The sequence below is a fragment of the Glycine max genome, chromosome 5 (genome assembly GCF_000004515.6).
Source record: "Glycine max cultivar Williams 82 chromosome 5, Glycine_max_v4.0, whole genome shotgun sequence".
Lineage (NCBI taxonomy): Eukaryota > Viridiplantae > Streptophyta > Magnoliopsida > Fabales > Fabaceae > Glycine > Glycine max.
In genome coordinates, this window is record NC_038241.2 from 15,168,469 (window position 1) to 15,194,776 (window position 26,308).

At 36.9% G+C, this 26,308-nt stretch overlaps 1 protein-coding gene and 1 long non-coding RNA gene across 4 annotated transcripts; both read right to left on the minus strand.

Annotated features, from left to right (window-relative positions):
* Positions 1–208: 208 nt before the first annotated feature.
* Positions 209–26,308, minus strand: LOC100805443 (uncharacterized). Of its 3 annotated transcripts, XM_006579750.4 has the most exons (24): positions 25,916–26,308; positions 23,319–23,428; positions 22,474–22,639; positions 22,272–22,372; positions 22,034–22,106; positions 21,790–21,925; positions 21,405–21,565; positions 21,033–21,157; positions 20,860–20,959; positions 19,678–19,774; positions 18,484–18,535; positions 13,804–13,905; positions 13,573–13,719; positions 13,242–13,404; positions 12,925–13,161; positions 12,633–12,793; positions 11,405–11,533; positions 11,009–11,126; positions 10,676–10,871; positions 4,439–4,550; positions 4,202–4,356; positions 2,144–3,566; positions 1,571–1,765; positions 209–1,006 (listed from the first exon to the last, which is right to left on the minus strand). In XM_006579750.4, the coding sequence occupies exons 1-24, from the start codon at positions 26,046–26,048 to the stop codon at positions 530–532; spliced, it is 4,869 nt and encodes a 1,622-aa protein (XP_006579813.1). In that variant the 5' UTR covers positions 26,049–26,308; the 3' UTR covers positions 209–529. The 3 variants fall into 3 exon arrangements, with proteins under 3 accessions (XP_006579813.1, XP_006579814.1, XP_006579815.1); XM_006579751.4 differs by lacking the exons at positions 22,474–22,639; positions 23,319–23,428; positions 25,916–26,308 and having other exon boundaries at positions 21,842–21,925; positions 22,272–22,341; XM_006579752.4 differs by lacking the exons at positions 21,790–21,925; positions 22,034–22,106; positions 22,272–22,372; ... (1 more) ...; positions 23,319–23,428; positions 25,916–26,308 and adding an exon at positions 21,723–21,749.
* On the minus strand, positions 14,233–18,477 carry LOC121174880 (uncharacterized). The gene is made up of 2 exons (XR_005891431.1): positions 14,597–18,477; positions 14,233–14,508 (listed from the first exon to the last, which is right to left on the minus strand). It is a non-coding gene; the product is annotated as an uncharacterized lncRNA (long non-coding RNA).

Here is a 26,308-nt window from a genome sequence, read left to right on the forward strand (position 1 = left end):
AATGTATATGATGACCTAAGTTCCATCTTTATTGCCGTCATTGTACATAAAAAAAGTACTTTGTAACATGAATTAATTTTTTCTTATAAGACTAATTTATATACTCTTTCCTCATTAAATTATTGTTATATACTTTTATGCACATGAAATAAAACCCTACGTGAAGCAAATGCATAGCTGAATACTGATTCAGAAGAAAGAAATATGATGACGCAAAACAACTATATACGAAATACAATTATGCTCTGCAATTTCGTGTTTCTATCATGGCAAAAGCAGAATATAATTACAAAATTACAAACATACAGGAGAGCAACATATTCTGTAATCACAGACAACCATCACAATCGCAATCAAAACTCAAGCAGTATGTGATAAACCCTATAATCTCTCTAGAAGTGGTGCAATATTTGTTACCCTATAATCCCTTCATTCTCTTGTATACTTTCTCTACAAAGTTGTCTCCCTTTACAACATTAGAGTAGCAAAGGTTATATAGAGCGCAAGGATTAAGACCCATCTTTGAGACTCAACCGAACGGAGAAGGAACTGGTCCTGCTCCTGCAAGAGCATCTGATCTCTTGATGCTTCCCATTCCGCAGACGATGCATCCAGGCACAGTCACAGCTGAAAATTTGGCTCCGCAGAGATCACAGACATCGTATCCAATGGTTGACAACCTGCTTAAGGTGGCAGAACAGAATTGCGAGGGATCTTCCAAAGGATCAATGGACTTGTTAGTCAAACCCCTCTGAACACACAGGTCAATCAGGCTTCTAAATTCATCCTGCTTGCTTGGAGGTGCTTTAGACAATAGTAGTTCCAGCATTTGCTTTGAATAGGCATAATTTTGGACATCCATGTTTCTTTTGATGGCAGTTCGAATGCAATTTATTCTATGCTTAGCTAGAAGAGGCAACGAACCGAGATGACGTGACAGTCTTGCCATCTCATCTTTTGCACTTATTGCACTTGGACCATGGACTTTTTGCAGACGTCCAATTTCCTGCAATAATGAAGGAAATGCAGATTTTGGAGGTTCAAATCTAAACAGAGAAAACCAATATTTTGTGATGTCAAATCAAAAGAAATAAAAAGAAGAGCCCATGTTTCCCATATTAACAAGGAAAAAACATGACATTTACTTTGCATATATTCAGATGAACAAAGTAGCAGACATCACCAGTTTTCTTGTCTCTGTACCACTTGCTATCTTAGGTGTTAGAATGTGTAGTACGGGCCTAATAGGTGGTGAGTGGATTGGGCTGAATGTGTATCAAGCATAGGAGGTATATCATCCAAAAGATTCAAACCAATTATATACACTTTATTTGCTCAATGTAGGACTTCAGTTATCCAACATCAAGAGTCAGCTGACATCTCTTACAGCACAAAACAAATATTGACAGCATGCAAGACTTCTTAAGTCATAACACAGTTTCTGTGATACAGTAGCATATGGCCCTAGGGGTGGGCAAAATTGACAAACTGAATTAAAGCTTAACACAGTTACTTTTCTTGAAAGATGTCCATTCTACTTATGCTTAAAATTGAATAATAGTTATAGTACCCGAAGAAGAGTGACTGCAATCTTGTATTGAGCACAGATTGTTGCTTGAGCTTTTATATCAATTCCACGAGATTGTTCCTTAGCCAAGGCAAGAAAAGCTTCATCAAAGCAAGACAATGCATCTGAAAGATTATTTTGCTCAAGGTGAGCAAGTCCAGTCTTGAAACATACTGAAGCAGCAGCTCCACGGGGAACCTAACATACGATCCATGAGATGAGATTGGGAACAATGGTGAAACAATATATATGCCCAGCAGGTTAAGTAAAAAGCCAATTTCCTAGTTGTCATTAACAGAAGAAATAAACCTATCTTGTTCATAAGTACACTATCTATGTCAGGATCTTTTCTCAGGCAAATTGTCGTCCTAATTTCTTCTCTAGCATCCACAAAATTGTCATAAAAAAAGGATGCATTCCTTTTTGTTATATTTTGATGCAAGTTCAATCCAGAACATCTAATTCTTGCATTGCTTCCCACATTCTTCCCTTAACACCCACAGAAAATAATGGAAAAATATGTAGAGAACCATATAACCTCAAACCATTCACACACATGTATTTATTTATTTATACCTGTCCAGGATGCACAGCAATCTGTTGAGAACCAGTTTGAGGCGGCTTTCCTGAATCGGCAGAATTAGGTACTCCAAGTATGCTAAGATCTAGAGGTTGGCTAGAAATTTGAGCCTGAGAAGCTTGTAACTGAGACTGGGGCATGACCACAGCCTGAGCTGAGGATTGCGGTGGGACACCACCATCAGGAAGTCCTATGGACTCAATTGGAACAGCAGGTTGCTGAATGGTTTGAGGTGAAACACCACCTTGAAGACCAACGTTAGCTTCAGAAGCACTAACCTGATTAGGAGTTGTCTTGCTAATTTCCACCCCTGGAGTGTATTTGGAGAGAAAAGTTCCTGCAGGAGGTAATGATTGAGCCACTTGAAGGGATGGAATTGTATTCTGAAAGAAATCCTCGGGAATAGGTCCTGCCTTAAGTCCCCCACCCACAGCCCCAGTAGTTGGCTGTGAAATGGGTTCTGATTGAGTCAACGCATCTGTACCAAAAAGGTCACCAGGAGTTGAAACAGTGGAAGAAGCCGATCCTGTAGTTGGTGGTGGAAGGGATAATATCTGACCAAGATCCTGGCTTCCACCAGATGAGGACCTGCTTCTCATTGGTGGAGCTAACCCTTCACCAAGTTTAAACTGTCTAGTGGCTTCCTTAATCTTATTCACATCCACAGTAGAAGAGGCAATTGGCTTGTCTCGTATTTTTATGCGTAATTTTTTTATCTTGGATACTCCTTCTTCATCACTACTGCTTCCATCAGCAGCAGCTCCATACATGGATTTCTTAAATTCTTCTTCTGCTTTGGCCTGTTCATCAGCAGAGGAACTGGCAAGGTGTTGGTTAAGGCTTTCCAGACCCATCAATGAATCACCTTTGGTATTACCAACCACATTCGACTGATTAGATATAGATTTAACTGAAGATGCTTCAAGACCATTTACTTTATTCTCATTACCTGTAGGCATGAAAGCCTTAACCAAACTATCTTCCCTCACCTCTACAATATTGCCCCTTCCTTTGATTGAGCCTAAATACACACCAATATGATCTACAATAATGGATGGAATTGTACCATCATCAGTTTTCATGTATGGTGTCACCTCTGCAGCAAGCTCCCACTGAGGTATATCCTTCACAGCAGTAGGTGTTTTAATTTCCCAGTTTCCACCACCCCATTCTGGTCCTTTTGGAACCATACTCTCAGCAGCAAAGTTGGCAAATATACCTTGGGTCCATCCAGTAGATCGAGCACGTAATATCCTATCACAATATCTCCTCAATTCCGAATCAAGACCTTCTTCTTCCAATTTTTGAGCAAGACGCCGCATGGCACTGGGATTAAGGTGGCATATAAACAGATCAAGCATACTTTCATTGTCTGCTATAACTTCAAATGTTTCCTTTGCACTATCAAATTGACCAAACCTGCAAGTGACCTTCAATTAGAAAAGTAACAAACTTGTAGATCATGCCATTCAAATAACTACAGTATCATCCACATGCCAAAGCATCAATTGTGGGAGCTCCAAGTTCCAATATTCAGAAGAAAAATACATGTCATAGATTCAGTCAACACATGAAGAGCCATAAAATTATAGGAAAATAACACTGATCTTTAACGACATAAGCATTATTTACATGTAAGCATAATGCTACTCATCTACAGGTAGCAAATGGATGGATTGAATAGGAAAAAAAGAAGCATAAGTTGAAAATCATGTCTCAACCACAAAATGGACTCTTTATATAACAAATATAATAGAGAGAAATAATTTTCCTAATTACAATTTACCATATTTACATGATGATACACTGAGCATAGATACTTACCTTTAACCTAGACTGTCAAAGATATAATCAAGAAAATATGAAACATTTTCAGATATTTTTCAAATATTCCAACAAAAGTAAAGCCCTAACATATTAACAAAGATTAAAATCATCAAGAAAGTTATAGTTTAAGCAAATTAACAATAAATTGAATATGCATTGTAGTTCAATGAATTCTATATGTACAATGACAATATCAAAAGCACAATCAAATTTCCTATTTTGCCTACCTGATACAGGCATAACCCAACTGCCTGAATCGATGAAATAAATGAGATGTCGGAGGACATTTTGGATAATCTCTGGAACGCAGAAATTCATCTTTCAAAATATTTAAAGCAGTGGAAAAATGAAGAGCTTTCACAGCATAAACACCTCGCATCACCTAAGATCAAAATATTCAAATGCTCAGAAGTTCAGAAAAACCAAAACTAAAATGTCAAGAACAAGGCATTTATGTTGCTTACTTGAGTGAACTGTGGTCCTGATTGTGATAAAGCCACAGCTAAATCTCCACAAACAGGAGATCCTCTAGCAAGAATATCCAGAGACCTTGGTGTTATGCGCATACTGTCAAACCTTCACTCAGATAAAAATTTACAGTGTCAGCAATACCAGCTTTAATATAAATTTATTAAAAGTGTTCTTGAAGTCTAAAACCTTGCTTTTATACCCAATGGATCTCAGATAACCCAAGCAGCATATCCGCACAGATCAAAGTAATAAATTATATGAAGTTATCAGTGTGGTTTGGAGGGGCAAAAAACTCTGGATTGGGTGCATCATAGAATACAGGGATAGGCAAGTCACAAACTGTAAGAACATTTTAGAGCAGAATACGAAGAAAATTATTCCATCTCTGTTCTTATTTTGTATGATCAGAAATACATTATATTGCAATGCAAGGAAATAAATATGATAAATGGGAAATTTCCTGAATTAACTAGGAATCCCAAAAATACAGGAATGACAATAAAAACAGTATAGTTGACCACAATCCTTCCAATTATAAGGTCTGTAATTCTCATAATATTTCAGGATTGATTTCCTGCAATTCATAGAGTTTCTAGTCTAAGAGAATGAGAGAGAGAGAGAGAGAGAGGAAAAATGAAGAAGTAAAATATCATTTACTAACTCAAGTCATGGTTATCAAACTCTCGAGTTAACTCGCTAACTCTTAGTGAGTTTACGAGTCCACTTATCCTCCGCGAGTTAACTCATGTGTAAACTCTCTTTTTAGTAGACTTTGAGCAGACTCTGTAAACTCTAAGTAAACTCAGTAGACTCTCGAGTTTACCACCGAGTCAATGAGTCGGCAAGTTAAAAAAATTATACCAAAATGTAAATCATTTTGGGTTGTTTTCTATCTGTTTAGTGTTCAACATACCTTCACTTAGTGTGTTATTCCCGAATAAAAAAAATTTCACCTTTAATAACATCAAACCCTTGTTCTCTAATAACATCAAACTCTCGATGAGAATGATCTACCACTACTATAACATCTGCAAGTGATTAGCTAGTAGTAATGCATTACTAGACTTGGTTATTTAAGTATTGTGAAATTTATGATTTATTATTTTGCTTTATTATATTGTTGAAATGTTTAATTAATATGTTATTTATAGATATTTTGTTATTATTTTTATACAAAGTGAACTCTTATCAGTTTACGAGTTGAGTCTAGTAGTCGAGTCTATGGAACTCTCACGAGTTTGATAACCTAGACTCAAGTAACTTCAGATTTACATAGTGTATCTATCTATAGACAATTCTGTTACAGAATCTAACAGAACTGACTAACTAACTAACTAACTTCTACTAGAAGCTAGATGAGACTGCAGTTGAATAACTGCAGCTCCTTATAATACTCTAATACCCCCCTCCTCCTCAAGCTCAATGGGGTTGAGTCTTTGGAGGCTCAAGGACACTGAGTTTGGATCTCAAGAAAAGAAATCCGGTTGGAGAGAGAGCTTTTGGCAAGGCATCTGCCCATTGATCAATGATAGGAATGTGGTAGGCTTGCAGTTTCTTAGCTAGAACTTTCTCCTGAACAAAGAAAATATCAATCTCCATGTGCTTTGTCCTGGAGTGAAGAACAGGGTTATGAGTGATGGCAACAGCACTTTGATTATCACAGAAGATTGTTGGAGTAGTGAAAGGAACAGAGAGTTCAATCAGTAGAGTTTGAATCCACGCTACTTCAGCTGTAGCTTGGGCTAGGCTTCAATACTCAGCTTCAGTACTTGATCTTGCAACAATCTGCTGGACCAAAATAAATAGCAGCTCCTGAAGTAGATCTATGATCATCAGGGTCAGAAGCCTAATCTGCATCACAAAGGGCCTTAATAGGAATGGGAATTCCTGAAGTAGCAGCTTTGAGAAGTAGGCCAGGGTGTAAAGAGCCTTTTAGAAACCTGAGAATTCTTTTCACTGATGTCCAGTGAGTTTCAAGAGGATTGGCCATGAATTGACAGACTTTGTTTACAGCAAAACTTAGCTCAGGTCTGGTTATAGTGGAGTTTTGGAGAGCTCCAACTACTGATCTATAAAGAGTAGGATCTGAGAAGAGGTCTGCTCCTGTTTTAGTGACCTTGCATCCAGAAACCATTGGGAAAGCAATAGGATGGGCCTCAGCCATTTTAGTTTTCTGTATAAGATCTCTTTTATATATTTGCTTTGGGTTAGAAGAATAGAGCCATCAGTTAGGGTCTTGACTTCAACTCCCAAAAAATAATCCAGTTTCCCAAGTTGTTTAAGGGAAAAATTAGAGTGAAGTTTGACAGTAAATTGCTGGACTAGGTTGACAGAACTGCCAGTGATTATAATATCATCAAAATACACCAAAAGATAAATGATATGAGAGGTATCTTTGAAAACAAAGAGAGATGGGTGACACTTGCTTGTAGAAAAACCAAGATGCAAGAGAGTAGATTTTAGTCTATCAAACCATTGTCTTGGTGCTTCCTTAAGCCCATATAGAGCCTTATTCAATTTACAAAGAAGAGAGGTATTGGGGTTTTCAAATCCAGGGGGTTGCCGCATATAGATGGTTTCCTCTAGAAAACCATTTAAGAAGGCACTGTTAACATCAAGTTGAAAGAGTTCCCACTAATTGGTTAGAGCCAAGGTTAGAATCAACCTTATTGTAACAAGTTTGATGACGGGAAAAAAAAAAAGTTTGATGACGGGAAAAAAGTTTTATTAAATCAGAACCAGCCACTTGATGAAATCCTTTTGCTACTAGTCTAGCTTTCTATCTATTGACAGTCCCATCTGCATTTTCTTTTACTCTGAACACCCATTTGCAACCCACTGCTTTCCTATAGGGTGGAAGGGAAACCAAATCCCAGGTCATGTTATTTATCAGTGCCTCATATTCTTGTTTCATTGCAGTAAACCAATTTGAATCAGCCAAAGGTTGCTTTACAGACTTGGGTTCACAGTGAGCAAGTAACAGAGTTGGATTAACTCTAGGTAAATGAATTCCAGACTTTGATCTGGTCTGCATCGGATGAGAATTAACTACAGGAACATTTTCCAATGCTGCACTGTGTGGTGCTTCAGAGGGAGACAAATCTGATGACTGAGGGGAATTGTCTTGCACAGAAGTGGATCCAGCTTCAAAAATAGGACTGGGAACCTCAGGTTCAATAGTAGGACTAAAATCAGCATTGATAGGAGGACTAGAATTGGAATTTGAATCAGCTGTAGGATCAACAGAAGTAGGACTAGCAACTGAATTGCTAGAGGGGGATAGAGACACTTTAGAATTGATAGGAGAAATGAAAGTGGAAGAACCAGTGGAATGAATAGGCAAACCTTGTCCATTGCCAATATAAATTTGGTCTGGACCTTCAAAGGGACTGAGTTGCTGTATGTTCTGTGATTCCCCAGTCACATGAAATGAGGCACCTGAATCTTGTATCCAAGTAGTTGGGGTACCAGTCTGAGTTAAAATTAAAGTTTGCAACCATTGCACTTGGAGGCTGTTGATTCTGATTGTTTTGCATTGACCTGTTCTGATTGGTACCTTGACTCCATGAATTTGATGATCTAAACCCATTGTTCTGTCCATAGTTATTTTGACCAGAACCATTTCCATGACTAGAATACTGATTTTGACAAAAGTTGTTAGTCTGAGTATTTCCTTGATTTGAAGGATCGCGTAGAGTGAGTGAAGGATTGGGTTGATAGCCCTGATCAAACCTATAGTGACAGACAGATGCAGTATGACCATATTTGTAACATACTTGACATTGAAAATTTGCAAAGTGTCCTCCTCCACGGCCACGACCGCCACCGCCACCACCACAACGGCTGCCGCGGTTAAAATTTCCACGACCAAACAAATGATACTGTTGTGAGGACTTGTTCGATGCTGCATAAGAATCAGAACCAAACAATGAAGAGAAGTTAGGGTTCACCTGAGTAAGATCAATCGAAGGTGATTCAGAAGTATGTTTTCGAAACCTCAGCAATCGAGCTTCATGAGCTAGCAACAGTGCTTCAACTTCTTCAATAGGAAGCAGTTGAAATTTACTTTCTATAACTGAGATTACTGAATGGTAATCTTGCAAAAGTCCTTCAAGTATAGCATCAATTTGTTCCTGTAGAGAAATTGGACTTCTGACAAAGGCGAGTGCATCAGAAATTGCTTTGATCCTAAGCAGAAACTCGTGCATGGACTTATCTTCAAGGATCGTTGCGCGCAACTCAGTTCGAAGTTGCCTTGCTCTGGCTCACGTTTGTTTGGGGAAATAATCATGGATCCATTCCCAAACCTCGTAGGAATGGACGCATCCAATGATCCGAGATAAGATCGATGTGGACAGAGTTGATTGCAACCAGGCAAGAAGAACCTGGTCTTGCTGTTCCCACGCCTCGTATGCAGGATTCTCAACTCCAACATCACGATCTGCTTCAGTAAGGAATCGTAAGGGAATTTGTGGATTTGCGATGAACCTTTGAAGTTTATGTGACTTGATGACAGGTTCAATTTGTTGTTGCCATAGTAAGAAATTTGAATCATCAACCTTCTGTGAGATCGAATTCGGAAAAGCGGAAGCAGAAGAAGAAGAGATAGAGTTTGTCACCATTGATGATCGACTAAGCTCTGGATACCATCATAGAGCTTCTAGTCTAAGAGAGTGAGAGAGAGAGAAAGAAGAAATGAAGTAAAATATCATTTACTAACTCAAGTAACTTCGGATTTACAAAGAGTATATATAGACAATTTTGTTAGAGTCTAACAGAATTGACTAACTAACTAACTAACTTCGACTAGAAGCTAGATGTGACTGCAGTTGAATAACTGCAGCTCCTTATAATACTCTAATAGCAATATTAAAGTAAATAATGAGGCATTTTTCTTAAAGAACCACCAAAATCTGCTCTTTCCAAGATATATATTGTTGGGTGCAATGCCAGGACATACCAAATAATGAGTTCTCAAGTGAAAAAACAGAACATGAAAGGCCCTAAATGACAGTTACCGTGTCTCATCCACAGGCCATTCAACTCAGGATACTCATTGGGCCAAACACTCTTTACCTCACATATCAACATTATGAATGACATTGAGGTTAGGTGGGTTTTATGGAAACATGGTATATTTAGACCAACTAAAGTACATATGGAAGAATAATGGTCAACCACTTCATATATATTAACAATGCATTTGATGAGATCCACTTAATATCAATGATGTCATAACATTAATATGCAAGGAAAAGAAGAGGTGTTTTTGCCGATGAACATTGTGAGTGGAATGCTTTGTGGACGGATGCCTCCTTCAAGAGCTGCCATATAGTGGTTAATTGCATAATAATTCAGATTACAGGGAGTGGTACCTACATGACATGTGAGTATCTAATATCTATTTCCAATTTGGAACTATGTATATAACAAGGTAGAGTATATTAGGGTGTATTTGGTTTGCATTTTCATTTTCTTCTTTCATTTCCTGTTTTCATTTTCTGAAAACTGTTTTCATTTTCAAAAGATTAGAATTCTGAAAACATGTTTGGTTTGACTTCTTGTTTTCTGCTTTCAAGAAATAAAAACACTGAAAATGCGTTTTCAAAAGGAAATGTATTTTTAGATTTGCTTAAAATTACATTCCTTGCCACCGCGTTTTCATTTTACCCAAAATAAGGTTCCTGGTTTCAACTGAAAACGAGATTTTATTATTTTCAGTTTTTGGTTCGTTAGGGAAAATATTTTCACTGAAAATGAAAACAGAAATCCAACTAAACACATTTCCATCACCATTTTCTGTTTCCAGTGAAAATGAAAACAGAAAACAACCAAACCAAACACCCCCTTATATTGCAGCGCTGGGCCACATAACTTACACAAAACAGTATAACCAAAAAAGAAGAAGAAAAGAAACTAACGGTAGTATTGGCTCACGGTCACGATTTTCATGTAATAATATTGAGAGAGAGACGGTACCTAAGCCATGACTTTTATCTATGACTTCAACAATAAATATAAAAATTACTAACACCAAGTTATGTCATGCAGCCATGACTTGCATTAAGCAACTATTTATTTTAAACCACTTTGGGTAATATTCGCTAACTTCAGCAAACTAGAAATATTCACATCAAATTGCACCTGTTAGGTAAAAATCCCTAAATATCTCTACTACATAAGCATAAGTTGAATTTTTCTAAAAGGTTAAAGGTAGAAAGGAAGGAAACCTCGACGTTATTTGGTATAATATTTCTGACAAGTCAAGCTTCTGTTCAAAACTTAGCTGCATTGTGGCAAATCCAATAAGAATTGGTTCAAGAAGACCAACAAGACAGCTTTTAATCTCAACCCTCTTCTTCTGTCTGGGATTTATTTCCGTAGGATTAGCAAGCAACAATCGATCATTCAAAGAACCAACCAAGACTGCAAGAGAAACTCATATAAATAGATCAGTAGGACAGTGCAAAAAAATGTACAGTAGTTGAAAAAAACATAATGCATCTCTGAAATAATGTATGGTTAAGATATTACAACATCTCAGTATGCATCAAGAAAATTACCTGCATAAGGCATACTGATTGAGAGGATAGACCTAACTTTTCCATCCCAACCAAGTATACTGATTGCAGTAGCAGTAGAAAAAAGGAGGGCCGGCCCAACCCACAATAGAGATCTAAAGTGAGTATGAATTATGGTTTCCAAAAAGAGAATATATGTGACAAAAGAAACTTAAATACAGTATGGTTGGAGGGGAATGGAACGGAGGGGAGGAATTTGACAGAAATCCTTTGGTTTAAAAGTTTGGAGCAGAGGCAGCAAAAATGAGGGGCCAAGAAACCCTCCCCTTCAATATTGGGATGATTTATTTTCGTCCCATCCCCTCATTTAAACCAATAAGTTCATTAGTGTAAATAAATGTTTTGTTGATTTTATAGAGAAACAAGTATAAAGGATATTGAAGGAAGTCCCTTGTCAAAATTTGCAGAAGTGCCAGCAAGTATATCAAGGGCTGCCGAAACAATAAGGACTCGCTGTGTTGTTAAAATTCCAGCAACATGTCCCCTAAGAGTTTCTTGCCAGTGCACCTATCAATTTGAAGAAACTTGAATTAGCACATAGTTAGCACATAGCAGAACCAGTGTAGAGCTATTTGATAATATTTCCCACAAACAAGGAACCCTATAATCATTGGAAGCAAGAATGAAGGATCAAAAAGTTTTTCATTTTTAGGGGCAGGGAGGATAGAAAAAGCTCTAAATATATTAGATCCTTGTTGCCCTCATCTTACAAATAAAAATTAAATGTGTTGAGATCCACACACCAATTAGAGATATGGCCAATGTAGTCCTTATAATTGGGTAGTCCTCACCTAGCAACCAAGAGCATGGTAAGCCAGCAATATAGGTGACTAACTCAACATTAGACTTTGATACCATCTTAGAATTTTGGGTTTAGAGCCTAATTCAACCCCACACAAATCGGCTTATAAGGTGAGGGATTGCCCAAGCTTTATAAGCTCTATTTAAGTATATCTATAGTCGATGTGGGACTAAACACACCTAAGAGCCGCATCTTGGTGACTACACTCTACGACGCTCAACTTGCCTTTCTAGTCAGCCCCTCCGTAAGTAGCCCTTTCCAACCTATGGGTGATCACAATTAAAGCAGCTTTCTAACATGGTTATATATATAAATTGTCAAAAAAATTATACACACACAACAACCCTCCAAATTTGTTCGGATAAAACCGGGGGGGGGGGGGAATAGGAAACATGTAACATTGCACACCAATCTCTCTAAAGATCTATCAAAGACACCCACCTTAAAAAGTCCTTTAGCATAACACAAAAAGAAGTTAAGTGCAATGTTCTACCCCAAGTGATTTCCAAAGGTACACAATCAACCAGTGAAAATTCTACCACTTTTTTCCAACCAAATACCCAGCACAACTACAAATTGAGCACAACAGGAAAGCCTTTTAGCATCTCTATTGGAGCCAAAAAGTTATAAAATTAACACTTTTTCTGAATATCCTTGGGGCAAACCAATCTTCACCAACATGAAGAACACCAAACAATCCATTTCCCTCTTTCTTTTACTCATCTTCCAACTATTTCATTTAACTTCGCAGATGCAGAAGTGTGCAATTTTCTAATAATTAAAAAGCACACTTCTAAATGATACCTGAAGTACAATCTCGTTTCTTTTCAACTTAATTGACTTTTTCCCCTCACTATTGGTTGATATGTAATGGCCATTGGCAGTTGAAGTTGATAGGCGGTACCCTTGTATGAACTTTACTATTCCAATTTGGTTCCCATGAGAAGCAAACATCAAAGATGAATCTACATTCAGAGAAACCATTTTCAATACTTTATGCTACTGACAAAATAATGCTAATCTTAAGAAGTGACTAGTGTGTGTCTGCAAATAAATAGATAAATATATACACATGTGAATTCATATATTTAATCACCTAATGGAGTAGAAAAGATGCGATCAACTTCAGTTTCAAACATAAATGGCATCGGGCCACGAATTGAACCAACACTAGTCTCTGCAGTAGCAGTTGGATTTTCTTCAAAAACTTTATCGTTGTCCTTAGCTTCTTGAGAGGCCCCTCCTGGTAGAGTATACACACCCAATCCTGTTTTGTCATCATCAAGTATAGCAAACTGATTTTCATTGGGGCCAATAAATGCTGCATCTCGACCTACAAGACAGTTACTTGAGTTGTTAACACAACACATGACTGAAACCTGACTGAAAAAAATATACACCAGATAGAAATACCTTTTACTGTGCTGCTTTTACTGTTTGCTACCTGTGCATCACTATTTTCCCAGTAAAGCACAACTTCATTTGTAGCACCACTAAATTCATACACTACAAGAAACAAACACTGCTTTTTACTGTGTATCAAGTATTTTGCACGGTACTCCACATTTCCAGGAATCTATAGAAAATTAATGAAAAACATTACTAGGTTGAATTTTCCAATTTTGCATAATTCTCACAAACAATGAATAAATACCTCCAGCATATTAATATTATGTAAAATGAGAGTCTCAACAAAAATAATAAATACATGATATTTGGAAAAATATACTACTCTCTATGTTACCGAATTATATAGCTTCCTGTAGATACTGTCAGATCCAGATGAAAGATTATGTGCCATAAGGTTCAGTCCATCCATATAGTATGCCCGGACTGGATAATGAAGAACTCTGTTCGCTTTATTAAAGAAATTTAGCTCCAAATGAAATGGCTGGCACATAAGTGGTGTCAGTTGATTGAACAGAAAATATAACAAAAAGAAATGTTTCAAAACAAATTGTCAGATGAATCATACCTCACAAACTGGAAAGTCCTTCAGATGATGCTTGTTATCTAGAACAGTGATAAGAGGCAAGCGTGATATAGGAGAAATTTTTGCATGGCCTTCCATAAAATGCTACAAAAACATGTAAAGGTACCATTCAGAAAGAATTAATAAGAAACAAAAGTGCAGACCTCTCATTTCTCTGTCTCCTAATGTGTTTAATGTGCTGTTCTAGTTTGGAAACACGAAACTATTGTTTTTTTTTTTTTGGCATTGTTCTGCAGCAAATTTTCTCTGGAATAGGTTTTTTATAAAAATTGGGTCTTCCCTAAGGACTTCAATTTTTTTTCTCCTTCGTCAATTTAGAGGATCTGACTTTTGTAAAGAAGCTAAACTTCTATGGTAGTGCTTGTCTTTGTGGCTCTCTAGTGTCTATAGCTGTAAGTGTATAAGAATAACTAACCTTGGTTTTTCTACAATAGTTAGTTAACTGTTAACCTTAGTCAGTTGACAGTTATAACTGAATCTCAGCAGTATAAATACTGCTCTTGTAAGAGATTTCAGTCCTGCTTTTTGATCCTTTTTCATGGCTTCCGCAAATCCTGGTGCTACTCCGGTTAACACCGGCACAGGTGCTGTTCCGACCGGCGAAGCTCCGGCCGCTGAGATTCCAGTCAGTTCTAATTTTCCGTTCTACTCTGAGATAATTCCAGCACGATTCCAGTTCACTCCTTTCTGATGAATCAAGACATTCCTGTTTCTTCAGTCACCACAAATTTTTCGCATCAAATCATCAAAAAGTTGAATTATAAGAATTTCCTACTCTGGCGACAGCAAGTTGAGCCAGCGATTTCCACTCTTGGTCTCAATCGTTTCATCGCCAGTCCTCGGATTCCTCCTTGACACCTTTCAGATGCCGATCGTGATCTTGATCGTGTGAATCCTTCGTTTTCGCTGTGGCAGGAGCAAGATAAATTTCTGCTTGTTTGGCTACAATTGACTCTTTCGAGCTCGATTCTTGCTCGTGTTCTTGGATCTACTCACTCATATCAGGAGTGGGATAAGATCCATGCCTATTTTCATCATCAAACTCAGACGAAAGCTCGTCAACTGCAATCAGCTCTTTGTCATACCACTCTTGACAATTGTCCTGTGTCGGATTTTGGGCCTTCCTCAAGAGTTTGATTCTGTTATTGCTTTGATCGAAAGTCACATCCCTCAAATCACCACTAAAGAGGCTGAATTTATTCTTGTGCAGGAGCTGCAGCTTCGCAAATATACAAGGCTTGAGTCTTCACACAACCGGTTAATCTCACTCAAACGAGTGTGTCACATTCTACTGAGAGTGACAACTCGAATTCATACTCAGACACCAATGTTGTGTATACAAATCAGTATTCCTCAGATTCACAAGGTTCTAGTGGTCATAATAACCGTGGGGGAGGCGGTTACGGTGGAGGACACGGTAGTGGTCGTGGTGGTCGGAGCTCAGTTCAATGTCAAGTGTGTTTCAAGTATAATCACACAGCTCTGACCTATTACAACAGGTTCAATCCTCAGTATCAAGTTGCAAATAGTGATAACAACAACAATTATGGAAATAATACTAATCATAATCAAAACAACAACTGGAACAACAGGAGTAGCAATCAAAATTGGGGTCAGAATCAGAATCAAAACAGCAACTGGAACAATTCCTCCTCCAATTGGAGTTCGCAGCAGAGTCAAAATCAGAAACATAATTCTCAGAGTTCTAATTCAAGGCCTCCACAAGCTATGGTGGCAAATTCTGATTCCAATGCTTCTTCATCATGGTTTCCAGATTCAGGAGCCTCTTTTCATGTAACCAATAACTCACAGAATATCCAGCAAACCTCTCCCTTTGAGGGTGCAGATCAGATCTTCATTGGTAATGGAAAAGGTCTGAATATCTCAGCCTCTGGTCACTCCAAGTTTGTTTCTCCTTTAAGTCCTAATGTCAAACTTGTTCTTAAAAACATGCTTCTTGTTCCTCAAATCACTAAGAATTTGATTAGTGTAAGTTTGCAAAGGATAATCATGTTTTCTTTGAATTTCATGCCAATCGTTGCTTTGTTAAATCTCAGGATTCCAATAGGATCCTTCTACAAGGAGATGTTGGACCAGATGGATTATATCAGTTTCCAAATCTTCAATTCTGCTCTGCTGTGTCTTCTCCAGCTTGTGTTAATACTGTTTCTTCAGCTACATGTGATAGCACTGTGCCTAATTCTGTGTATATTTGGCCCCTTAGGCTAGGACATCCCAATTCTCAGACTTTAAAGTTTGTACTGAATCATTGTAATTTCAAGATTCCTGTAAAAGATGAATTGCCCTTTTGTTCTTGTTTTATGGGCAAGATTCATAGATTTCCTTCCTAAGCTTTCTCAAACTGTGCATAATCCTCCTTTGGAATTAATATACAGTGATCTGTGGGGTCCTCCTCCTATGAATTCTCATTGTCAATTTAGATATTATACGTCCTTTGTAAATGCTTATTCACGGTTAACTTGGATATATTTTTTAAAGAATAAATCTGATGCTTTGTCTGTCTTTAAACAGTTCAAATCTCTAGTTGAATTGCAATTTAACAAAAAGATTAAAGCCATTCAAACAGATTGGGGAGGGGAATTTCGAGTTTTCTCTTCTTTTTTGTCAGAATTGGGGATTGTTCATAGGCTGACTTGTTCACATACACATCACCAAAATGGTGTAGTGGAAAGAAAGCATCATCACATAGTTGAATTGGGTCTTTCCCTTCTTAGTCATGCATCCCTGCCTCATTTTGGGATCATGCTTTTCAGACTGCTGTGCATCTCATAAACAGGCTACCTTCAGCTCCTCTTAAGTTTGCCATTCCTTACACTATTCTTTTTCAAACTGAACCTGATTATCAGTTTTTAAGAGTGTTTGGTTGCTCTTGTTTTCCCTTCTTGCGCCCTTATAATACTCATAAACTTGAGTTCAGGTCTTCTGAATGTGTTTTTGGGTTATTCCCTCAGTCACAAGGGTTATAAGTGCTTGTCCTCTTCTGGGAGAATTTTCATTTCAAAAGATGTTATTTTCAATGAAAATCAGTTTCCTTATCCTACTCTTTTTTCCTCTCCTACTTCCAGTTCTACATCTACTGAGTTCATTTCAACCACCTTACTTGTCATTGAGTCAGTTTCTCATCCTCCTCTCAATTCTAATCCTTCTTCCTCATCCTCTATTCAGGCTCCTCACTCTTCACCTTCTGTTGAGGCTTCCAGGTCTGATAATGTTTTCCCCCAACCTCTTGATCCTGCACAGTCTCCCCAATTTGGCTTCTTCTGACTCTGTTCATACTGATAAAGTGCCATTTGATGACCCTCCTCAGTTGTCTGCACCTGAAAATCCCAATCCCCCACAACCTGCCCCTGTCAGACAAGACAATGTACATCCTATGGTTACAAGAGCCAAAGCTGGCATAGTGCAGCCAAGAATTCATCCTTCCTTGCTTCTTGTTCATACTGAACCCAAGTAAGTTAAACAAGCTCTTCAACATCTGGACTGGTGCAAAAGTTATTTTTTGGGGATTGAGGTTCATTCATTATCCAGTGGAGCACTTTTGATGACTCAGTCCAAGTACATTTGAGATCAGTTGCAGAAAACCAATATGCTAGAAGCAAAGCCCATTCTCCTATGAACTCCAGCTGCAGACTCTCTAACATGGCTCTGATTTACTGCAAGATCCCTCCTTTTACAGATCTGTTGTTGGAGCCCTGCAGTATGTTACAATCACTCACCCTGAACTTAGTTTTGCAGTTAACAAAGTATGTCAGTTTATGGCTTCTCCTCTTGAGTCTCACTGGACAGTTGTGAAAAGGATTTTGAGGTGCACTTCATTCTGGTCTTATTCTGTATCCTACCTCTCTTAATAACCATCTTTCTCTTAGAGGCTTTTGTGACTCTGACCGGGCTTCAGTCCCAGATGACAGAAGATCTACATCTGGTGCAGCTGTCTTTGTTTGTCCTAACTTGGTGGTCTAGAAGGCAAAAAGTGGTTTCTAGGTCCATTCAGACTCTTCTCCAGGAACTAGCAGTTCCTCATTCTACACCTGTCATGCTTTGTGATTCCAGTGTGGTGCAGCTAGCTCACAATCCAGTTCTCCATGCTAGAACTAAACATATGGAGTTGGATGCCTTTTTTGTCCGAGAAAAGGTTCTTACTAAGCAGCTGGTGGTTCAGCATATAACTGGAACAGCCCCATTGAGTTTCCGAGGGGGGGGACGGTGGCCATAGTCAGTTGACAGTTATAACTTAATCTCGGCAGTATAAATACTGCTCTTGTAAGAGATTTCAGTAGCTTTGTATTTTCTTCTTCCTTCAATAATACAAGTCCTGATTCTCTCTCTATATCTTCTCAACAATAGCTACAAAGGAATTTGTGATCTCAACACAACATTTGGGACAGGATTACTTTCTTGGCGAGTCTGTGGTGTTCTGCTCAAGGACCGTTTGGAGTGTTTTCTATGTTACACGTGTGGAGAGATTGGCAAGCCTTATTAAATTACTCAATCTTAGTTTTTAGAAGTTTATTTTGTTATTTCTTGAGAGGATACTTTATTCTCTATCCTTAGACTTAATCTGATATCAGCAGAAGATCAGTTCCATATGCAACAATAAACTTGTATACAACAATAAATAAATAAATAAAACAAGAAACATACACTATAAAGAAAAGCCTTCCTTGCAATGTCTGATATTGTAAGATGGCCATGGCTGCAAGAAATAGTGCAGATGTCAACAATGACATAAGATGCTTGTACAAACTGAAATTGTATTACTATCTCAATAAAAAAAAAAAATACAGTACAAGTATAGCTATATAATAACAGTCTACAAAAATTGACTTATGGGCCCAATGCAACAAAGGTATGCATATAAATTATATGCACCAAGCTTGTTAGAAATAAAGGATCAAACCAGAGTAGCTCTGCTACCAAATTTAAACTGAAAGGTAACTAATCTAATTGGATTTTCCATGACAATGAGTACAATATTTATGTAGGGTGAGCAAAATCATCCCTTAGGATCAACCTATCTATGGAAATGATCGGTGATAGAAATCCCACATTGACTAGTGATATAGCCAAATTAGTGTACATAAGTGGGACAAGTCTCACTCCATGAGCTAGCTTTTCAAGTTGAGTTAGGCCTAAACCCAAATACTAAAAGCATATCCTTGTGGTTATTGGGCCTATCAGGTCATCTGTATATTGAACCACCCACAAATGTTCAGTCCTGCAGACTTCCCGCTCAAGACGTCTAGTCTTTGACATGAAGGGGGAGGATCTCGCATTGACTGGTGATATGACCAAATTAGCATATATAAGGGGCATCCCTCACTCCATAAACTAGCTTTTTGATACTGAGTTAGAGCCAAACCGAAATTCTAAAAATCAGAAAACAAATCAACCTAATGTACAGTACAGTATTTCACATTTCACTAATTACTGTAGAATATTTCAACAACTTTAAAACTACTAGATTTAGCAACTAAACCCTATATGCAGGTATAGGTATCAGGAACCATTTTGGATACATGAATAGTAGGAGATTTAAGCCTAATAGGTTTTAAGAAAATGTTTTCCATTCTCATTTCCCATGTTCAATTTATTTCCTATTTTCAAAGAGGAAATGGACAAAACAAAGTGAACTTTGAAAACAGGAAAGTGAAAACCATGCAACACATTGTTTAATTATTAATGAAAACATGAAACCAAAAAAAATTAAAAAGCAAACCAAATAGATCCTTAGTCCAAGCAGCATACTATAATTAACCTGATGGATTCTAACCATCATGTTTCCTATAAGATACTATTGACAACTGTTCTTCTACATAGCTGCAAATTCTAACTCACCCTTTAAGATGATGCTCTTGTAGTTGAGCTTGAAGCTGATGGTCCGCCAACACTCCAGATGAACCCAAGGCAGAAAGTTTTTCCTTTAAAACAGATGCTGCATAGCACCTCTACCATCAGCATATCTGATTAAAGAGCTGGATGGAAGCAGAGGAAATATATGCAAATACGACACAAGAGACACTAGTAAAAAGAATACAACGGAAGATACAATGCCCAACAATAACTACAACAAATGAGTAACAATGATGGCAGAAGTTCAAGAATTTTGCCTGAATCTGTCACTTACTTTCTCAGTTTTTCCCTCTCTATTTTCTTATAATTCCATGTTAAAATTATAGGATTTACATAGCGAGGGAAGAAACGGAGGGAATAGAGACTGAATAATAAAAAATATTAACTTGATATGGTGTATTACTGTATTATGGTGTGATACAAAATACTAAGCAAAAAGTCCTATTTATACTAATACTAGACTCCAAATCCTTCATAGTGATTGATATAGTTCTTAAGGATTTTTTATCCTCTTGCACTTGTCTTTTTTATCTTACTAAATTCTATCCAAAAAAAGAAACTTAACTCCTAATCTTAATTAAATTAAATACGGGAACAAGAAAACTACCTGAAAAAAAAAAGATAAAATCCCCAAGAATAAAGTAAGGTTCCTTACAAGATAAGAATCCTACAAATTAGGTAACATAATTATTCATCATTCTCTCCCTTTAAAATATCATGTAGATATTTTGCAAAGTTGTTGTTCAAAATCACCAATTAAAGACATTGACAGAGGATTATGAAAGATGCCCACAAAAAGTGGAGTTAAAAAATGTAATAAATTCTACATTAGATTGGACAATGAGCAGAGAAGTTAATCAGTTGCCCCATGATACCAAACATTAAAACTCAAGATCTTTCATACAACACAAGCTTTTGTGTTGATGGATGGATGTATAGTGGCCAAAGTACAGACACAAATAACGGAATTTTAGCTTATTTAGATGGCAAATATAGTAGCATACTTAGTATGAGTTTGTATTAGCTTATTTTGGGATCAAAAATAATGTTTGGGCAGCTTTTTGTGAGAGCTTTTTGCACAAGAAAAAAAAACAGATTATTTCTTCGAAATAAGTTGTATGCTATAAGGGCTCTTTAATGTTGATTCTAGTAAAATGAAACAATTACCTGAAGATCCTCGTGCACTTTGTAAAACTGCAAAAAGCTGCTTTCTCCCTTCTCTACTGTATCTGGCCTTATTTTTTGAATTGTCGGCAATTGTCGCATTCTGTTAAAATAAAAAAATTATCTTCCGTATTCACTGACAAGCAAGGTATAAACAAAGTAAGGTAGCACGTAACTGCAAACACTAGTGCTGCTAAATTAGATTTTGGATGAAACTCTAAAGCTTTGATTCGCGGCAATGGATAAACTGCTTCTCCACCCTGTTGAGAAAGGATGCGAGGGATATCAATTGATTCAATTGCTGCATCATAATGTAATACATATTAGCCAAATACTTATGAAAAGAATAGTACAAGAATGAAGCATGACTAAGTTTTTCCTCTCTATCTATCTATTAAAAGATTCTACAACTACTATGAGGGAGGAAAAGTAGAAGCAGAAATGTTCTGCAATATAATTAACATAAGCTATCAAAATTCAAAAGAATCAAAATCAACAGGAAGTCATCAGGTATTCCAGGTAAAGACAAAAAGTGTCAATATAGCTACCTGCAGGCTCAAAAAAATTAGCCTGTGTGGGAGGTCCATTAGGATTCACCGTAACGCGCGTTTCCCAAACATGAAGATTTCCATCCTTAGATAGAGTTACAAGTAAACGCAACATGGGGAGCCAAGCAACTGATGTTATCGGTTGTGAGCCAACTTGTTTTCTGAAATTTCAATAACAATAAATGATCAGGCATAACCAAACTAACAAGCCTAAACTCAAATACAGTACAGTAACAAATAAGAAACCATGGGGGACAATGATGCCAAGTCTCAGTCGTGGTACAAGAAAAAACTAGATCATAAGTAAATTACACTCACATTCCAACCATAATAGGTCTCTCAGTTGATACAAGAAAAAACTAGATCATAAGTAAATTACACTCACATTCCAACCATAATAGGTCTCTCAGTTGATACATCCCATACAAGCAGTGTACCTTGTCGATCCCCAACAAAAATCCATTCCAGAGTTGGATGAAATGCAAATGCACCAGCACCAAGAAGCTTTATAGTATTGTCAACTGAATAGAAAACACTAAATATAAATACAAATAATACTACTAATAGTACTTATAAGAAATATATAAAGCATATCAATAGGAAAAAAATATGTAGGAAATCATCCTTACGTTGTAGCGTGTAATGAACAGCATAGGTATGAATATTATATGCTCGAATCAAACCTTCTGCATAAGCAACATACTGGAATGGAAAAACAATTAAGTCAAATTCAAGAAAGATAGGATTGAAGTATCTCATTCACATAAGAGACTCAACACTAGAAATGTCTTACAGCAGAAATACACATCTTGTGGACTTACTGGAAAATGTAATCATGATAAAAAAAAAGTACACTGAAAACATTACCAGTACAGGGAGGCGAGGATGACAAGCAAGGTTAACAATAGGCTTCTTCAAGTCTGTCTTGATTTTCGTGGGTGCTCTACCGCCTTCAACAGTTCCAACAACTTCATTTATGCAAAAACAGATATTTAACACAAATCATCACCATTAGTAATCAAACTACAACAAACACATTTATCTACACATATGATAAACCAGAGCCAACCTGTCACACTCATTCGTTTATGAAACCCAAAAAACACAACAGGTTGTAGTGGGGTCAAAGCCATATGAACTTCTGTATCAGAAGAAATTTGCTCTGTCTTCTTCTCTGGTGAATGCAATACACATGTTTGCTCTAAGTCAAAATCACAAGACCGAATTGTACAATCCTACATGTAAAAGCAACCGACAAGCATAATAAGGATAAAAGAACTACCCAATCACAATATATATAATATATAAACTAATAAACTAAAACAAAATACAATTGAGGGGCATAACTAAAAAAGAAAAACAGAAACAGCAAGCCAATAGCTATACTTGACATATCCTAAGTGACAGAAAATTAAACAAATGAAATTTATAAAAGAAAAAACCTAGCAAGCAAAAAATAAATAAATAAGCAAAACAAAAGTTCAACTGAACAAGAGAATTTATGTTTACACATTTTTGTATCTTAATGAACAAGAATAATAGAATCAAAGAGCAATTATAAGCATTTTTCTAATTAAACTTCCTAATTTTAATATTTTTTCCGGACTTCATCAAGTAAAACACTTCAGCAGTTCAGCAAGATCCTAATTCCTAAATTGTTGTTTGTCTGCACCATCTACAATACATCCCTCGGGATTTTATTTGCATATTACTACCTGTACCAAAACTACAGAAAAATCTTCCAGACATTTGTGTTCATCGAGAAAAATTAATGTTTTCTGATCAAACCACAATCATTTGCAGAACTACATCCTTCATTATGGAAAAATGTCTTGAAAAATTAAAATACAGCAAAAGGATTATTTTAGGGTGGGGGGAGGAAAATGGCACGTGAAAAGTTCAGGTATGGTCAACCTGGAGGATTGCAATCACAGTATGCCCACTAGTGGGACTGTAAGACATTCGCACTGCAGGTGCTCCAATGTCAAGAGCAGAAATCTTGCTACCTGTTAATGCATCAAATTCTGCAATAAATTGAAACAAACCATCAGGTAAAACAATTGAGCCCAAATCAAGTCAACACACAAAGAAATGCATCATGCAACAACAATAAGTCCACTCAACTCAAACTCAAACAAGACTTCTAAATGTTGCGAACCATTTTATTTACATAAGACAAATAGACAATAGATCAATTAGAATCCCTAGCTAAATTTAAACAAAAAAAAAGGACAATAACAGATAGATAACTAAACCCGTATTTTCTAACAGTAGCTGCTAATAACAGATAAGAGGATTTGGTCTCTAGACATTTAAGATTTATTTTCTTGCAAATCCTATTTTCAGTTTCTCACTTCATCTCACAGCAATGCTTCCTTCCCTCTGGATAAGTTCTTCAGGAAATCCTGCACTCCCTCCAGGTCGAATCCTTTGTTCAGACTGTTGTTCTTGATAGGATTAAAACCAATGATTTAATTCAGATTCAAAGACCCCTAACTTTAACTTCGGATTGTTGTGTAATGTGCAGACTGCAATTCGTTCTTGCATTGTTTGGTAGCTTCCCTTTTCTAGAAAACTTGGTGTGGTGTTTAAGTGAACATTGGGTTTGTCCCAAGGACCTTAAGCAAATTCTGTGATTAATGGAACATTGGTGTATTTTGTTGAAAAGAAATTCAAGAATTTTCTCTGGACAGTGGTCTTCTATTGTGTTCATTTCGAATCAAGTAGTTTTCTAGCTTCTTTTTGGTGTTCCATTAAAGTCTTTATATGGGAGTATCTTTGATGGATCCTCAGAGAGATTGGCATCCAATGTTGCAATTTTTCATTTTTTTTTTGTGACATCTTTTTTCCTTGAGGATATTTTATCCTCTGCATTTGTATCTTTCTCTTCTTTCTTAATTAGTTCCTTGTTTATTAAAAATAAAACATTTTGGTGACATGCTTCCCACACACATACATACATGCCTAATTTTAAATCCTTTCCACTATTACATGGTTATGATACAGCATAGTCACATTGGTTCATTAAAATTTTAAAAATAGAGGTCGAACCTGTTTCTCACACTTTTAAGCATTTTTTTATAAAAACAGAATGTGGCAGGGGTGCTTTTGTCCTTGAATATTTTTTTATGAACATGTACATGGCTAGTTCTACTAGTTGACGTCAAGTAAATACTAATCTATCATTTTATTTCATTGATTTTAGAAAAATTACTAAATATATTTATTTATTAGAAATGAAAAATTTGCCCTCCCTCCCCTTTTCCTCCAAAACCCACCACTCCTCACTGCATCCTTGGCAATTTCTTTTAGAGTATGTTTGGATAGAGAATTTTAGCTGAGAAAAGTAATTTATCAGAGAATTTGAATTTCTGTAATTTAGAATTCATTGTTTGGATGTATTTTTGTGAAGAATTTAAAATTTTGGAATTTTAAAACAGAATTTTAAACAACTAAAAATCTGAAATTTCAATTTCCTTCTAAAAGGTGAGAAATTGAAATTCTCTTCTTAAAGTCTTCTCCAAGAAACAGCGTATGAGATTGTGGAATATCGATCGGATCTGAGCATAGAGGAACACGCATAACTAACAGAACAATCATATCTTTTCTTTCTTTTTCTTTCATTTTTTTTTCACCCTCATAATTTTAACTTTTTTTATCCAAACACAAAATTTTAAAAATAAAAGAATTTCAATTGAAGTATTTGAAATTCTTAGAATTTAAAATTTCTCAGAATTTTAAATTCCTCTATCCAAACACACTGTTAGGAAAATGTCAATAGAAATGATGCTCTGCGTTGTTCCAGAGGGGCTTAGTAACAAACAAGTATTGGCAACAAGGTTTTAAAATTGGTCTTCAACAACAATTTAGGCTGCAATGTCAAGGATCATGACGAAACAATGCAGTCTAAAACCTTAATTGGCACATATGACATATACTAAGATATTATAAATTATAAATCTTGGAGCTTATGTATACAATAATAAACGTATGAGTGAGAGTGTCTGCTTCATAGTCCATAACCAGATGATTGTGAATCTACAGCAAACACCCTAGTTAATGATAATCCATGTACGTACTGTTGAAAGCAATGGTGATCCATGCGATGATCAACAGCAAGGATTGGCAAATATGACATAAACCAATATATCATAAAAGAGCTTATACATACAAGCAATATACCTATGTCTATATGAGAGTGTCTGCTTCATAGTTCATAACTTGGTGCTTATATATACTGTAATATATGTATGTGTGAGTGAGAGTTTCATAACTAGGTGCTTGTAAAAACACAGCAAAAACCCTAGTTAACTACCATCGGCTCAGATCTCACGGATCAAATCAACACAGAAAATTGCCTTCAGAAACTAAGAATTCAAGAGCAAGTTAAGTAGCATCGAACAAGCATAACAAACAACGCAATTACACGAACCGAATTTCGAATTAGCAAAGTGAACTAAGTTCACGGAATCGAATAAGTGAGAAAGAGAGAGAGAGAGTAATTGGCACACCAACGATGTAGGTTCCGATTGCGACGGCGACGAGAGCTTGGTGAGGATGGAAGGAAGCAGCGTGAGGCTGCAGAGGCCTCACGCCGCGCCCCACATGGCGAAGATCCAGGTGCTGCAGCGTCGTCCACTCCATGAATCGCGTTCCGAAACAACTTCACCGCATTCAGATCCTGGTCGCGCTTTTGAGGAAACGCGAAATTGTGCTTTCTGCTGCTGCTGCTACTGCTTACGCGATTATCGATCTGAAAAAAATTGCGTGGAATCCAGGGAGGGAGGGATTGTGAGATCGCGGAACGGTGTGAAGTTGGGAACAACTCTGGCGTGTAGAAGTGATGGAGACCAGAGAAGAAGAGGGAGAAGCGAAGTTATTTTGATTTTCTTTGGGGTCAAGTG

Bases quoted from the DNA above. Each gene is read 5' to 3' on its own strand.
- LOC100805443 (XM_006579750.4), bottom strand. From the start codon at position 26,048: ATGGAGTGGACGACGCTGCAGCACCTGGATCTTCGCCATGTGGGGCGC. The intron at 22,640-23,318 runs GTTGACCATACC...TTTTACATGTAG, and splicing joins CTGTGATTGCAATCCTCCAG to GATTGTACAATTCGGTCTTG. The intron at 20,960-21,032 runs GTTACGTGCTAC...TTATTTTAACAG, and splicing joins TAGCAGCACTAGTGTTTGCA to AATGCGACAATTGCCGACAA.